The sequence below is a fragment of the Cervus elaphus genome, chromosome 12, assembly GCF_910594005.1.
Source record: "Cervus elaphus chromosome 12, mCerEla1.1, whole genome shotgun sequence".
Taxonomy (NCBI): domain Eukaryota; kingdom Metazoa; phylum Chordata; class Mammalia; order Artiodactyla; family Cervidae; genus Cervus; species Cervus elaphus.
In genome coordinates, this window is record NC_057826.1 from 56,406,542 (window position 1) to 56,420,854 (window position 14,313).

The 14,313-nt window shown below is 37.9% G+C and overlaps 1 protein-coding gene across 4 annotated transcripts in view; it reads right to left on the reverse strand.

Moving 5' to 3' along the window:
• Positions 1-523: 523 nt before the first annotated feature.
• Positions 524-14,313, reverse strand: part of GNG2 (G protein subunit gamma 2) — a 122,794-nt gene continuing 109,004 nt past the window's right edge. For all 4 annotated transcript variants that reach the window (XM_043918972.1, XM_043918973.1, XM_043918974.1 and 1 more), the window contains one exon: positions 524-2,936. In XM_043918972.1, coding sequence (XP_043774907.1) covers positions 2,808-2,936 — 129 coding nt within the window. In that variant the 3' untranslated portion in view covers positions 524-2,807. The remainder of the gene's footprint in view (positions 2,937-14,313) is intronic.

Genomic DNA, 14,313 nt, shown 5'->3' on the forward strand with positions numbered 1-14,313 from the left:
GTGATTTTAAGTGTACGGAGAAATGGTTTTAAATTTTTCCTTGGTAAGCAATCTCTTTCAAATATTATGAGCAAAGTTAGCCTCAGTTCAAAGTACTTATTCACAAGCTCTGACTTAAATAGCACTTGGTTTAAAGTTAAAAGAAAAAAAGAAGAAAGCAGATTTAATACTGAGGATGATACAAGATTGGTTTTTTCCTTAATAGAGTTTGAATTCTAAGTAGAGGGTTATTATTACTGTTTAATGAATTTCATGGCAGATTTTCATTACTACTCAATATATTATATACATAAATTAGGGCCTTGACTAATTAAGCTAAGCTTTCCTATTAGTCACCCCTTAAGATAAAATTATGCTGGTGAAAATGATTGTTAAATTTCTAAAAGAATTAAAACTCATTAGAGGCATAGGTAATCAAAAGATTATTTCCCCCTTAACAAGTAAAAATACCAATAAGTCAAAACTCATATAAAAACTCTGGGATTATAATTCCCTTTTGTAGGACATGAAATTATGAATGAGCCAAACATTTTTCTTAAACTTAATTTCAAAATACCTGTGTATTTTCTGCCTTCTTTCTTTGATAAACAAGGTCACATGCAGTTTGACACTTCCTTAAATTTTAATTAACAGAGCTGTTTTCCTATGAGTATTAATTCCATTTTCACTGCTCCAAAGATCCAGCTTTACATGAAAATATAGAGACTCCTTCTGAGAAAAATAAATGGTGTGGATTATGAAAAGCATCAGGGTCTTAAAATGATGCCTTAATCACCACCACAGAGTGCTTTATTCACACTTGTTTTTTTTATGTGATCACATATTCAATTCATATTTTGGCTTGTTTTAAAAATGTGGTTGGGTTTTAGTTGATTCTATAGCATTAGTAAGCCAATAGTACAATACTGTAGTTTAATAAATACTCTGCCAGGGTTTTTCCCCCACTAAATCTTCATCAGAGTCCCACTGACTGTAACAAAATCCAAGTTTGAACAGAAGTATCTGGTTACAGGAGTGCATTCATGAATTTCACAATGTCTTAATATTCTCCCCGCAAGATATGAGTTTTAATTGAATTTATGTATTGTTTTACCCTCATGCCCATACAAGAAGCTAAGCAAAGTATTTATCAAGTTTCTTTCAAAATCTGTCCCTGGGCAGATTTTTATTTTCTTTTTTTCCTTCCTTGCCCTCCCCCACTTTTTTTTAATGGGAGGAAGAGAATGGAAAGAGAATAAAATTAATTCAGAAATCGTCTTTTGGAATTTCAAAATAAAAAGAGTTGTAAGAGAGCCCTCATCTGCCTAGGAACAACACTGAAAAAAGTGAGAAAGACTTCCAAGTTTCCCATTACTGGTGGAGGCTGGAGCCACAAAGAAAAAAATCACTTTCAACACATCTCTTGGGAAGAGAGAGCTAGAGCCGCAAGGAAGTTGTAAACAAAGGCAGAGAGGCTCTAACCAACAAAGCGGAGAATAAACACAAAGAAAAGACTCTATTGAGAATTTAGGTGAAAAACAAAGGCTATCTCAGTGGAAAAAAGAGCCAGAACTGTTTCTGGTGGAGCTGCTTGGGGTGGCACCTGACCCTTCCTCGCTGGATTCTGAGAGTGGATTTGATTTGGAGTCAAGGGTTACTTCTTGATACTTGAACAAATGAGGGCCATGTTTTTTCTTGTTAAGAAGAGCACAGAAAGCCTTCCTTCACTCTAGAATTTTGGCGACTCAGGGAAAAAGGGAATTTGCTCTGACTCTGTGACCACAGCACTTCCCAACTCAAGGTGAATCCTTGCTTCTGTTGCTTGTTGCAACGTGTGCTGCCCTGGATCCTGGATCAAATCAAAATGCTTTGGATTCTGTAAAATACATTGAAGAAGCACTGACGCCTTTGTTAACTAGGAGGTATTTTAGGAATGGCTAAGGCTGTGAAGTCATCTCAGTTTTCAAGATACTGAGTCTTGTCCTCCCTAGCTTTATTTCTCTTTTATTCTTTTTCCAAACTTTATAGTAAAACAACAAAACTTCTGAATGGATGTAACATGGGGACATTTTCATGCAGTATTACTCAAAAACTGTCACAAATATATGTAAGCACCAGTCACAACACATGATTTACTTTTACTTGCAGAATCAAAGCTATCATGTACAAATGTTAGGAATAGTGATAAAAGAACACAGACAACCGGCATTTGTTGTTGTTATTACCATGAGGATAAACCACGGGGAACATCTCTAAACCCTTTGGGTGCTTATCCTTCGAGTTCAGTCTTACAGACAAATCCAGCCTATCTCTTCACTACTCTAATGGAGAGGGGTGGAGGGAAGGGTGGGGGAAAAGGGAAAAAAATAAGAAACAAAGACGAAACATCAATGCCATTGAACCGAACCACGCTACACTGGACGACTCAGCTTGTCAAAGGGTATTCTAAAGGCAATATTCATTCCAAGAAGGTCATACATATCTGAGTTCAGTACAGCTGTCTGTTTTAATTTTTATTTTTTTTAAATATGAAGCAGAAACATAAGGTTTGGGGAGGGATAGCAGGAAAGAAATGACATCAATTTTATCTTTACATATTCCCCTCCTCTAGGCAGTTCTCCAGACATCAGATCTCTTAACTTGGGGTGTGGATCAGCTTTCATACTCATAAAGGGGACCAGTTCTTTAAACATGCATAAGCCTGGAGACTCCAGGATGGTTCTCCTCCCTCTCTTTAAATGCTGTGGACTAGAAAGGCGCCCACTTTGCTAAAAACTCTACATCAGTGTCCCTGGAGCCCCGAGGCTCCTCAGGTTCCTCCCGAAGACTTAAAGGATAGCACAGAAAAACTTCTTCTCCCTAAATGGGTTTTCTGAAGCCGGAACAGGTGTCAGGAGGGGATCTTCCTTGGCATGCGCTTCACAGTAGGCCATCAAGTCTGCAGCTGCCTTGGACACCTGGAAAAGACGACAAAAACAACCAAAACTTTAGATGAGTCGTCAACTAAGGCACTGATGCAGGTTCACGGAGTCAAGGCTCAGACTTGGGTGTACACGCTGCCTGGGTTCAAGTGAAGCAAGGTACTCATCCTCAAAAGCCACTGTTTCCTCATCTGTGAAGAAGGGAGTTAATGACCTTGACCTCACAGGGTTGCTATAAGCAGGTCCGGGATTAGGGTGAGGTGAGTGAGGCACTGGGAGTAAACTGAAGGAGGCATTCATGGTCAGGGTCAAGCAAGCATCAAGCTTGTGTTTGTCCGGGCATCTCCTTAAATTCCGTGCCACAGGCAGGAGCCTGCTTCCCTCATCTCAGTCCCAGCCCTGGCTGCAAGGGCTAATGAGGTAAACCACATAAATCATTTAGTGCCTAGAACACTATAAGCTTTTCACACAGGCTATCCATTATTATCATTCTGTAGTTGTAGCTCTCTGCTTCAGAAATTGAGCTAGGGATGCCTAAAGCCATGTTGATTTCTTTTTAACAAATACATGAGAGGTATTATATATGTACTCACGTAACTTTATATATATGATAATATTATATGTAATTTATGACACATATTCTATGTGTTACTTCAACCAAGCATCACATGCTTTAAGGAATTCCCCTGGGAGGCTGGTCAGTGATCTCAGTGTTGCTGTCATTTCTCACAACATTTCTGTAGCTCCTTGTTGAATGTCTTCTGGAGTACCTTCCTTTGATGAGCTTTGATAGTGGCAAATTTTCACTACTGAAGGGGAATTTAATATGAGGAAATAAATTACAAGTCATTTGTAACTGCATCTTGGGCCTAGGTGGATGATGATGTACCCAGAGAATGCCATCTGGGGGTCAAAAACCATAAAGTCAAGAGTTAAGTCTCTTACAAGACGTAATATACTTGCTCTAGAAATCAATACAAACATCTTCCCACATCAGTGGACTACTACAACAGCAACTCAAAGTGACTACTGGAAGATAGTCCTTTCTAAGAGTGGGGAGACAGGGTTATTTCTGAAAAGATTCATTGCCCCTCCTACATGTGGGTTATACATACCCAACTGAGGCATCAGACTTGCTCAATGAGACATAAGCAGAAGTGATATGAGTCATTTTGAGGCAGAGGCTTCAAGAACCAATGCATAGTTTGCCATCAAAGTCTTAAACACAACTGATTTTTGTATGTTGATTTTTTTATTCTGCTACTGAGTTCATTTATTAGTTCTAGCAGGTTTTTTTTTTTCTTTTTTTCTTGAGGGGGTGACATTATTAGGATTCCTCTATATAAGATCATCATCTGCAAACAGAGACAATTTTACTTTTTTGGTTTTAGTTTCAATACCTTTTATTTATTTTTTCCTTCCTGGTTATTCCGGTTAGGACCTCCAGTACTATGCTAAATAGAGTCATGAGAGTGGGCAACCTTGTCTTGCTTCTGATCTTACAAGAAAAACTTTTAATCTTCTACCATTGAGTATGATGTCAGCTGTGGGCTTGATATATATGGACTTTATTATGTTGAGATGCATTCCTTCTATTCCCAATTTATTGATAGTTATTAACATGAAAGGATGTTGTATTTTGTTAAATTTTCTCTTGTATCTAATGAGATGCTCATGTGATTTTTATTTTTCATTCTACTAATGTGATTTAGCACATAATATGCTGTTGAATTTGGTTTGCTAATATTTTTGTTGAGAATTTTAGCATTCATATTCATTAGGGATATCAGCTTACAGTTTTCTTATAGTGTCCTTAAGTGGCTTTTCTATCAGGGTAATGCTGAGCTTGTAAAATTAATTTGGAAGTGTTCTCTCCTCTTCAGTTTTTTGGAAGAGTTTTAGAAGAATTGGCATTAATTTTTTAAATGTTTGGTAGAATTCACCAGGAAAGTCATCTAGTTCTGAGATTTTCTTTGGTGAGAATTTTTGATTACTGATTCAATCTCCTTACTGGTAATTGGTCTGTTCAGATTTTCTATTTCTTTTTTTAATGATTCGGTCTTGGTAAGTTACATGTTTCTAGAAACTTATCCATGTCTTTTAGATTATCCAATTTGTTGCATTTAATGATTCATCAGAGTCAGACAGGACAGAAGCAACTTAGCAGCAGCAGCAGCAGCAGCAGTCTCTTATGATCCTTTGTACTTCTGTGATACCAGTTATAATGTCTTTTCTTTCATTTCCAGTTTTACTTGAGTTTTCTTTTTTTTTTTTTCTTTCCTTAGTCTAGCTAAAGGTTTGTCAATTTTGTTTAACTTTTCCAAAAAATAGCTCTTAGCTCTGCTGACTTTTGTCCTTCTGGTCTTTATTTCATTTATTTCTGCTTTGATCTTTGTTTTTGCTTCCTTTCACGAACTTTGTGCTTAAAATTGGTTCCTAGTTACTTGAGGTATAAAGTTAGGTTGTTTATCTGATACCTTTAAAAATTTTTTTCTTAACACAGGTGTTTATCACTATAAACTTTCCTCTTAGAACTGTTTTTGCTGCATCCCATATGTTTTGATATGTTGTGTTTCCTTTTTTTTTTTTTTTTAATTTGTTTCAGGGTACCTTTTAACTTTTCTTTTTATTTCTTCTTTGACCCATTGGCTCACTGTTTACAAGTGTGTTTTTAAATTTCTGCATATTGGTGAACTTTCCAGTTTTATTCCTGTTACTGATTTTTAGTTTCATACAGCTGTGATTGGAAAAGATTCTTGGCATGATTTCAACCTTCTTAAATTTGCCAAGACTTGTTTTATGATCTGTCATTTGACCTATCCAAGAGAATGTTCTGTGTGCACTTAAGAAGAATGTATATTCTGAAGCTGTTGGATGTAACGTCCTATATAGGTTTTAGGTTCACTTGGTCTAGAGTAGAGTTCAAGTTCAACATTTCCTTACTGATTTTCTGTCTGGATGATCTTCCCATTGTTGAGAGTAAAGTATTAAAGTTTCCAACTATGATTATATTATCTGTTCCTCCGTTTAGTTCTGTTAATATGTGCTTAATGTATTTAGGCACTCTGATTTTGGATGCATATATATATTTAAAATTGTTGTATCCTTTTAGTAAATTGACCCATACATCATTATATAATAAACTTCTTTGTCTTTTGTTATAACTTTTGGCTTAAATCCTCACTCTTTAATAGGCATTACATTGATTATTAAAGTATTTTTATTGTGTTTCTATTTTGTTACAGATATTAAGTTTTCTCTACTGATCTATTATCCTCCTTTTATAGATTAAAAATTTAGGCTCAACACATTGCAGGAATGGTTCAGTGTCATATAGCAAAGTATGCTGCAGAAAAAGAATCTGAACATTAATGTTTAGCCATTAAGCCACAGCCATCTATATACAAACAACTCAAACAGCCTTTTACATACAAACTACTCAAATGCAGGGCTAGTTCCAAAGGTCAATTGAAATTCTTTGTGCATCTTTTTGAAATGCTATTATGACAGAATGAAAGGAAACAGCCTGTTCTTGTCTTAGCTCTTCTAAATGAAAGCAAAGAACAGACTTTTAGAATCTCAATTACTTTTATTGTTTTGGTTTTTTAATTGTTTGAGTCATAGTCATTATTATGCAAGCAGCAGAGACTAGACAATAGTAATATCTAAAACTTCCTTGTTAACAAGAGATACAGCAGTGTCTCTACTCATTTGCAATGCTCACATACAAATGTGCAGCAGGAATTTTCAGTCTTTTTATGGTACAGAAAACACTATACTGGGCAAAATTTAACATATTATTGACAGAGTAATTTTTGCAGAAACTAATGCCTGTGGCTGGTGATTTGTTATGTAAGGGAAGCCGTGATTGTATAGTGGTTAGTACTCTGCATTGTGTTATGTAAGGGAATACTGAAACATCTCTGGTCTATAACATCTGGATAACAAAAGATGAATTAATATGTCTCTGGTCAATAATGTGTTAATAGCTTAGAGTTGCTCAGATCTTGTATTTGAACACTTGATTCTAAACAATTTCCTTCTGAAAATATATTATGTGTTTTATCATGTTTCCTCAACTAGATTGCAGTCTCCTGTGGGTGATGGTCTAATACAATGTCAGAATCCTAGCAGTAATTAGAACAATGGCTAATATTTATCTGCCCTTGATACATGTTACTTTACACACAGGATTTTATTTAATCCTTAAAACAACACTATAGGTCACAAGCTATTATTATTATCCTCACTTTTAATATGTGAAGCTGGTTTCATTAGGTAAGTGTTTGCCCTAGTTCTCCCAGCTTGTGAGTACCAGAGTCATGTCTTAGTGTTCTTGACTTAATTTTTAGGAATGCTCTTTCTTTCTAACTCTTAGTAGTATCCTTTATCCCTACCTTTCAATGAGTTACAGCAATAGCCTGCCTGGCAAATCTTCTGGCTTTCTAACCATCTCTGCTAACATTTCTCATAGAGATTCTTTCACATTTCACATTCCTAGGCCTAGTTCTTCCGTGAAGATTTCCCCAATAACTTTAGGTAACCTCTCTCTTTTCTGTTCTGTTGATTGTTCCTACTAAAATATCTTAAATTTTAGAGATGATCAAGATGCAGAGTAGGTGGACCTGGAACTTATCTCCCACCACAAACACATCAAAAATACATTTACATCTGGCACTGAAAACTAACTGGAAACTGGCAAAGTCTCCTATACAACCAAGGCTGAAAGAAAGATCTACACAGAATTGGGTAGGAAGGGAAGAGAAGCAATCAGGTCAGGACCTGTGGCTCAGGCAGGGGTCTCAGAAGAAAAGGGAGATTACAGGGGTAGAGATTCTCCCTGGGGAGTAAATGGTTCAAGCTACATAATGCAGGCACGAGTCCCGAGGTCTGGCTCAGTGAAGACAAGCTCCCTTGACAGACTGGAGGACTGGGAGGACTAACATGAGTGCTGTGGGAAGCCCAGACTCCGTCTACTTGGGAGGAATGCATGTACGCACTCACTTTTTCCTGAAGCAGAGTGGAGAGGGCTGATTGAAATTGCATTGGTGGCTGGTTGGTTTTCCATGACCGCCCCAGAGCACCCCAGCTTCAGCTGAGTGAATGTTCCAGCCCTGCTTAATTCATGTCATAGCTCTATGCTGGAGTGAGGGCTGCATGGCAGAAAACTCTGCTCTAAGACGCTTCTGGTTCTGACCAGAAGCGCTGTGTGAGCAGGGCGGAGGCAGCCATTCCTGGCACTCTCAGAGGCCGTGCCTCAGAAGCAGCCTTGAACTCTGAGGCTGGACCACTACAGCTTGTGCCCTGACAGACGTCCAGAGCCCAGATGGGCCCCTCTTGCTCCAGCACTGCTCCCAAGGGTGCTGGTTCTGGGATAGGGAAGGGTTCACACTTCAAGGGAATAGAGCCTGCTTGGACCTGACCCTCAGAGCTTCTGCCCCAGCAACTTGGGACCTGCCTGCACCCCCATTAGGGCAGTGACAGCCAGTGAGCAGGCGGGAAGCCCTGGCTTCTCCCTTGCCCTGGTCTTATTCCCCTCACCTCCAACCCTACCCTCCTACCAAGGTGACAGCTGCCAGCACACCTTGAGGAAAGATGTGACTTGTGTTCATGCCAAATCCAGCTCTCCTACCAAAGCCATTGAGTACATTCACACTGTATAGGGATGCTCCCACAAAAACATCTCAAATTTGTCCCCTTATTGTCACCTCTTCTGCAAATGCCTTAGTCCAAGCCTCTATCTTCTTTTCCACAATGACTGAAATAATCTCTTAACTAAAAATTTCCAAGGGATCTTTTATAGACTGAATGTTTGTGTCTCCTCTCCACACCCCTAATTCATGTTGAAATCTAATCCCCAATGTGATGGTGTTTGGAGATGGGGCCTTTGGCAGGTGATTAGGTCATGAGGGGCTTCCCTGATAGCTCAGCAGGTAAAGAATCCACCTGCAATGCAAGAGACCCTGGTTCACTTTTGATTCCTGGGTTGGGAAGATCCCCTGGAGAAGGGATAGGCTACCCATTCCAGTACTCTGGCCTGGAGAATCCCATGGACAGAGGATCCTGGCAGGCTACAGTCCATGGGGTTGCAAAGACACAGACACGACTGAGCGACTTTCATTTTCATTTTTAGGTCATAAGAGTAGAGCCTTCATGAATGGAATTAGTACTCTTATAAAAAGAGACCCCAGAAAACTCCCTTGCCCCTTTACCCACGTTAGGTCATAGAGAGAAGATGGTCTTCTATGAACCAGGAAACAGACTCTTACTAGATGTCACATCTATGGCACCTTGATCTTAGATTTCTAGCCTCCAGAACTGTGAGGAATAAATTTCTGTGGTTCATAAGCCACCTAGTGTATGGCATTCTATTACAGTAGCTCAAATGGATTAAGATGGGCTTGATGAACTGAATTCAGGGTGTGGTCTGTGAAGTTCAAAGATAAAAAAAAAATGACATAGTTATTTTCACCAATCTCAAATGGAAATCTAACATTTCTTTCCATTATAGATGTAGACAATACAAGTAGCATTAACAGTGTCTGTGGTTTAGTCACCAATAAAAATCAGATGTTTTCCATCATGTTAGTATAGATATATCAACATTTTATGTTTTCATTTTGTAAGTACATACCCACTCTTATATCCTACATAATAAGTTAATAAAGAAATATATATATTTAACTGTATCACAAAAGTTTTCCTAAAAATATTCTGATGAACTATATTTTAATAGAATTCATTTCCTTTGTAATTTAAAAACATTATTCTGAGAAGGAGACCATATGCTTCAGCAGACAGTCAAACAAGCTTAGGGGCACAGAAAATTTTAAGACTCTCAGCTGTAAATAACTTCTCTTTTACAACGGTGCCAGGAGTAGTATTCTCCATACTGCAGCTAGAAAAATAGTTTTAAATATAAACTGGCTCATATTACTCCCTATTTAAAACTTTCAAGAGCTTCTCATTGTACTTTGTAGAAAGCCAAGACATCACAAAAACAGCCTGTGGGTCCTGCCTACTTTTGCCATCTCTCCAATTTCACGTTGTAGCGTCTTCCCCTCCCATACTGGTCTCCTCTAATTCTGTGAAAGCTCCAAGTTCTTTTCTGCCTCGAAGCTTCACACATACAAGTCCCTGGAACATTCTTCTCCCCATCTCCTCACCAGGCTGGCTCCTCCTCTCCCTTCAGAAGTCAGTTGAAATATTGCCTCTTTGCAGTCTTGACTGATGATCTTATCCGATAATGATGAGGTCATCACCTTCCTCACCTATTCTGTCTCCCCACTCTTTTCCTTCATGGAAAAACACTTACCACAATTTATAATTACAAGTCTTGCTTGTTTATTTGATGTTTGATATTTCCCTTCAGGCATTCAGCTCTTTGAAGGTAGGAATCATATCTATTTTATTCACCACTATGTCATCAGTGCCAGCACATAGGAAAGACTCAAATAATTGCTGAAAAAATTCTCAAATATAATCTTAATCAACAAATACTCCATTCAAATAATATTTACTGAGTACCTAACATGCCAGTAACAGTTCTGGAAAGTTGAAATAATTAGGGAACAAAATAGATTCCTGTCCTTGTGGAACTAATGTAGCATTCTAGACTTCCAATTTTGACTATGATGGAGGAACAGGGACCAATTAAACCCTCCTGCTTTAACTTAAAAGCTGGAAAAAAAATGAACTAATGTGTTTTAAAACATTAGACAGTAGGCAGCACAGGACAGTTATCCCGGAGAGAAGGGAGGCAAGATAAGCCCAATGTCCCAGCTTACTGCTTGAAAAGATTTCTAGGCCACAGCACAGGGAGGGCTACCCAAACCGATTTCAGAAACCTCCTTGAGTTGATGAGGGAGCGACAGAGAAGATAAACCTACACACACACACACACACACACGAGAGAGAGGGAGAGAGGGAGAGAGGGAGAGAGGGAGAGAGGGAGAGAGGGAGAGAGGGAGAGAGGGAGAGAGGGAGAAAGCATGCACGCACTCTGGAGGCCTCCAAAGGATTTCTTTAGAGTCTTTAGCTGAATACTGGTCAGCACATATGTGGGAGAAAACTGCTTGAGACTATGAAATGAATTTCAGAAAGGGTCAAGTGAAGTAGTCCCTGGTGATCACACAGGGCTGGAGTAGTTTGTGTCTCCACTGGACAGAGTAGAAAGATCTCATACACATAGGGGATTGACGAGTCTTAGAAAGGGCATCTTCAGTAGTGGTGCCAAGTAGGCCTTGACTAAAGGCTGAGGTGGACCCACCTATCAAAGTTTAAAAGAACAGATCAAAATGTTTCCGAGTTATTTAACTGGACCACAGAACAAAACCTCTAAATATTTAAAGACTACAAAAACTTTCAGTATGCCACCAAAATAAATAAATAAATAAATAAATAAAATCACAAATTCTGGAATCTAATAAAAAATCCAGGCATACAAATAAGTAGGAGAAAAACATATCCCATAATGAGGAAAAAATTAATACAAATTAATTAATCCCATTGAGGAGAAAAAGATGAAGAATTGACATAGACGCTAAAATAAATAGATAAGGATGCTATTAAAATAGCTATTGTAAATATTGTCTACATGACCAAGGAAATAGAGGAAAGCAAAACATGATTAAAACAGACATGGAAGATGTTAAAAAGGCCCAAATCAAATTTTTAGAGATAAAAAGCACACTGGATGGAATTAGCACCAATTGGACATTGCAGAAGAAAAGATAATAATGAACTTGAAGACAGTAACAGGAACTCTCCAAAGTGAAGCGCACGGAGAAAACAGACGGAAAACAAACAAACAAACGGAGACCACTGAGCTAGGGGACAACTTCAGGCAGCCTAATAATCATATGATTGGAATCTATGAAGGAGAGGAGAAATGTAGTGTGTGGACGAAAGGAGAGAAAAAATAATTGAAGACATAATAACTGAAAATTTCCAAATTTGATAAAAACTACAAATCCACAGTTTCAAGTAACTCAATACCCAAAAGAAGAACCATGAGTCAAACCATACCAATGTACAACATAATCAAATTGCTTATGTAGTATTTGAGTAGAAGGATGGAGAGAACAGAAAATAAAACATTATAAATAGCTATAGAGGATGTTAGATGAGAGTCTGTTTTACAAGAAAATGAAAAGTACAGCAGGGTAAACTACAAAGAAAAAAATATCTTTGTATGGAGAAACTTGGAAGACACCACCTTAATCAAATAATTAAAGTTAACACTACCAGTAAGTGACAATTTGAAATCATGTATCACTGACAGAAGGAAGCAGTGTGATGGATATCCTACCAGTTCTCTGATATTAATGTCAAATTTCTATTACTTTAATTAAATCATAAAGAAACACGAGGCAAACTGAAATTGAGCGACACTCTATAAATAATGGCCTATAATCTTTAAAACTGTCAATGTCCTAAGAGTCAGGGACATCTAAGGAACTGTGCCTGATAGTTACATACAACCCATGATTTGGAACTGGGTTCTTTTGCTAAAAGGGACATTATTGGGATGATCTGAAATACTTCAGTGGGGTTTGAGAAGTAGAAGGTGGTGATGTATAAATGTATAAATGTTAATTGTACATAATGATTATATTATGACTATGGAAAAGAATGTTTATACTTATAGGAAATGTTAAAGTATCCAGAGGTAACAGGCACCTGTTGACAACTCTTCTCAAATGGCTCAGGGGAAAACAAAACTCTTTGCATTGTACTTGAAACTCTTCTGTACCTTTGAGGTTATTTCCAGAGTAAAAATATTTTTTCTAAAGAAAAGAGAAATTAGAAATACTGAGTATGAATAACTTTCTCAAGAAGTTTAGCTTCAAAGCAGAGCAAACAAATGAGGCAGTTGCTAGAGCAGGAAATGAGGGGTTCAAGAGAAGAAATTTAAATTTTATTTAAGAAGTACAAATAACACTATACTTGAATGATGATGGAAATGATGAAATAAAGAATCAAAACTGGTTATTCAGAATGAGCAGCAAACTGCTGGAGCATGTCCCTGATAAGGGAGATGAGATCTCTTATGCAATGAGGGAATTTACTTTTGATAAGAGCAAGCATCTCCCTAGATTGACAGCTGCTGAAACCCAGCTACCCAGCCACTTCACTCAACTGGACTGGGGCTGAGAATCAGTGAGAAAGGGAAGGGGGGCTCTAAGCAGTCCCAATAAAAACCACCAAATTATAATCTTGGGCTCTGAAAAACAGGAATCTACTCTAGGCAGACACCTTTACAGCTCTGAGTAGCAGAAGTTGTCAGTAAGAATAAAAACCAGACCCGAGAATTTAAACTGTAAGTAAAGCTTAAGTAGGCTCCATCTTCATTACATCCTGAAACACACCTTAGAATTAACACTGCAAAATGCTTGCAACTCACTGATGGGTCATCACTGCCTGTGCCCACGGACAGCTGCCGTGTTAAGGGTACCAATCATTCAATCACTCCTTCAGTTGTGTTGCCTGCACTACTGGAGCCATCCAGGATTGACAGTTTCAAACTGACTCCTAAAAGGACTTCAAAGATCACACTGGGATGGAGACTTAGAACGAGAAGTTATTCTGAACTTTGAACACTGCCTGTCACAAGCCTGGCAAGACAGCTGAAGGCAAAAGAAACTGTAACACCCCTCGAAGAGATCATAAAATTTTCACATTAGAGAAACTGACCTGCACTTGTTTAGAAAGATGTTTTTATTCAGGTCAAAAGCTGTTGGCTACAGTAAAGGCTTCATCATTCATTGAATTATCAATATGTAATTCAAGTAAGGGAAAATTTAAACATCTAGTTTGATCCTTAGTAAATGCAGAAGAAATGTCTGTACTTTTTCCTGTGCCTTGGAATTATACTGAAAACACAACAGTTGGTATGCTGAGCAACATTAGGAATGCCAGAAATGGAAAGCAGCATGCCACCATGATGTCCCGTATCACCAGGGGGCCCACATCACTGCTGGTGGTCAAAGGTGAGTCTAAAGGAGCTCTCCATTATGACCATGGAAAGCACCCAAGATCAAACTTTGATTGTGATGTTAGAGAAAGTAAAATTGTATGAAGAAATACCTAGCATTTTAAATTTGTAAAATACAGTGTAAATATTCTAAATAATCTTGCCCTCCCTGTTTGTCCAAGGTGATATTAAACTGATGATACACATCAACAGGATTTTTTTAAAAAAGGAAATAGAAGAATTAATTTTCAAAACAGTCATCAAGAAAAGTACATGATATTTAATTTACTCAATTTAGTTAAAAAAAAAAGACATTCAAAATTATCCAAAGTTGTTATATTTTGAAGAAGGAAGAGCTTCCTCTGGCCTGAAAACTAGGTTATTCAGAAAAATTCATTTTCTAGGGATTTTGAATTATCAAGGTTTAGCAGTACTGCT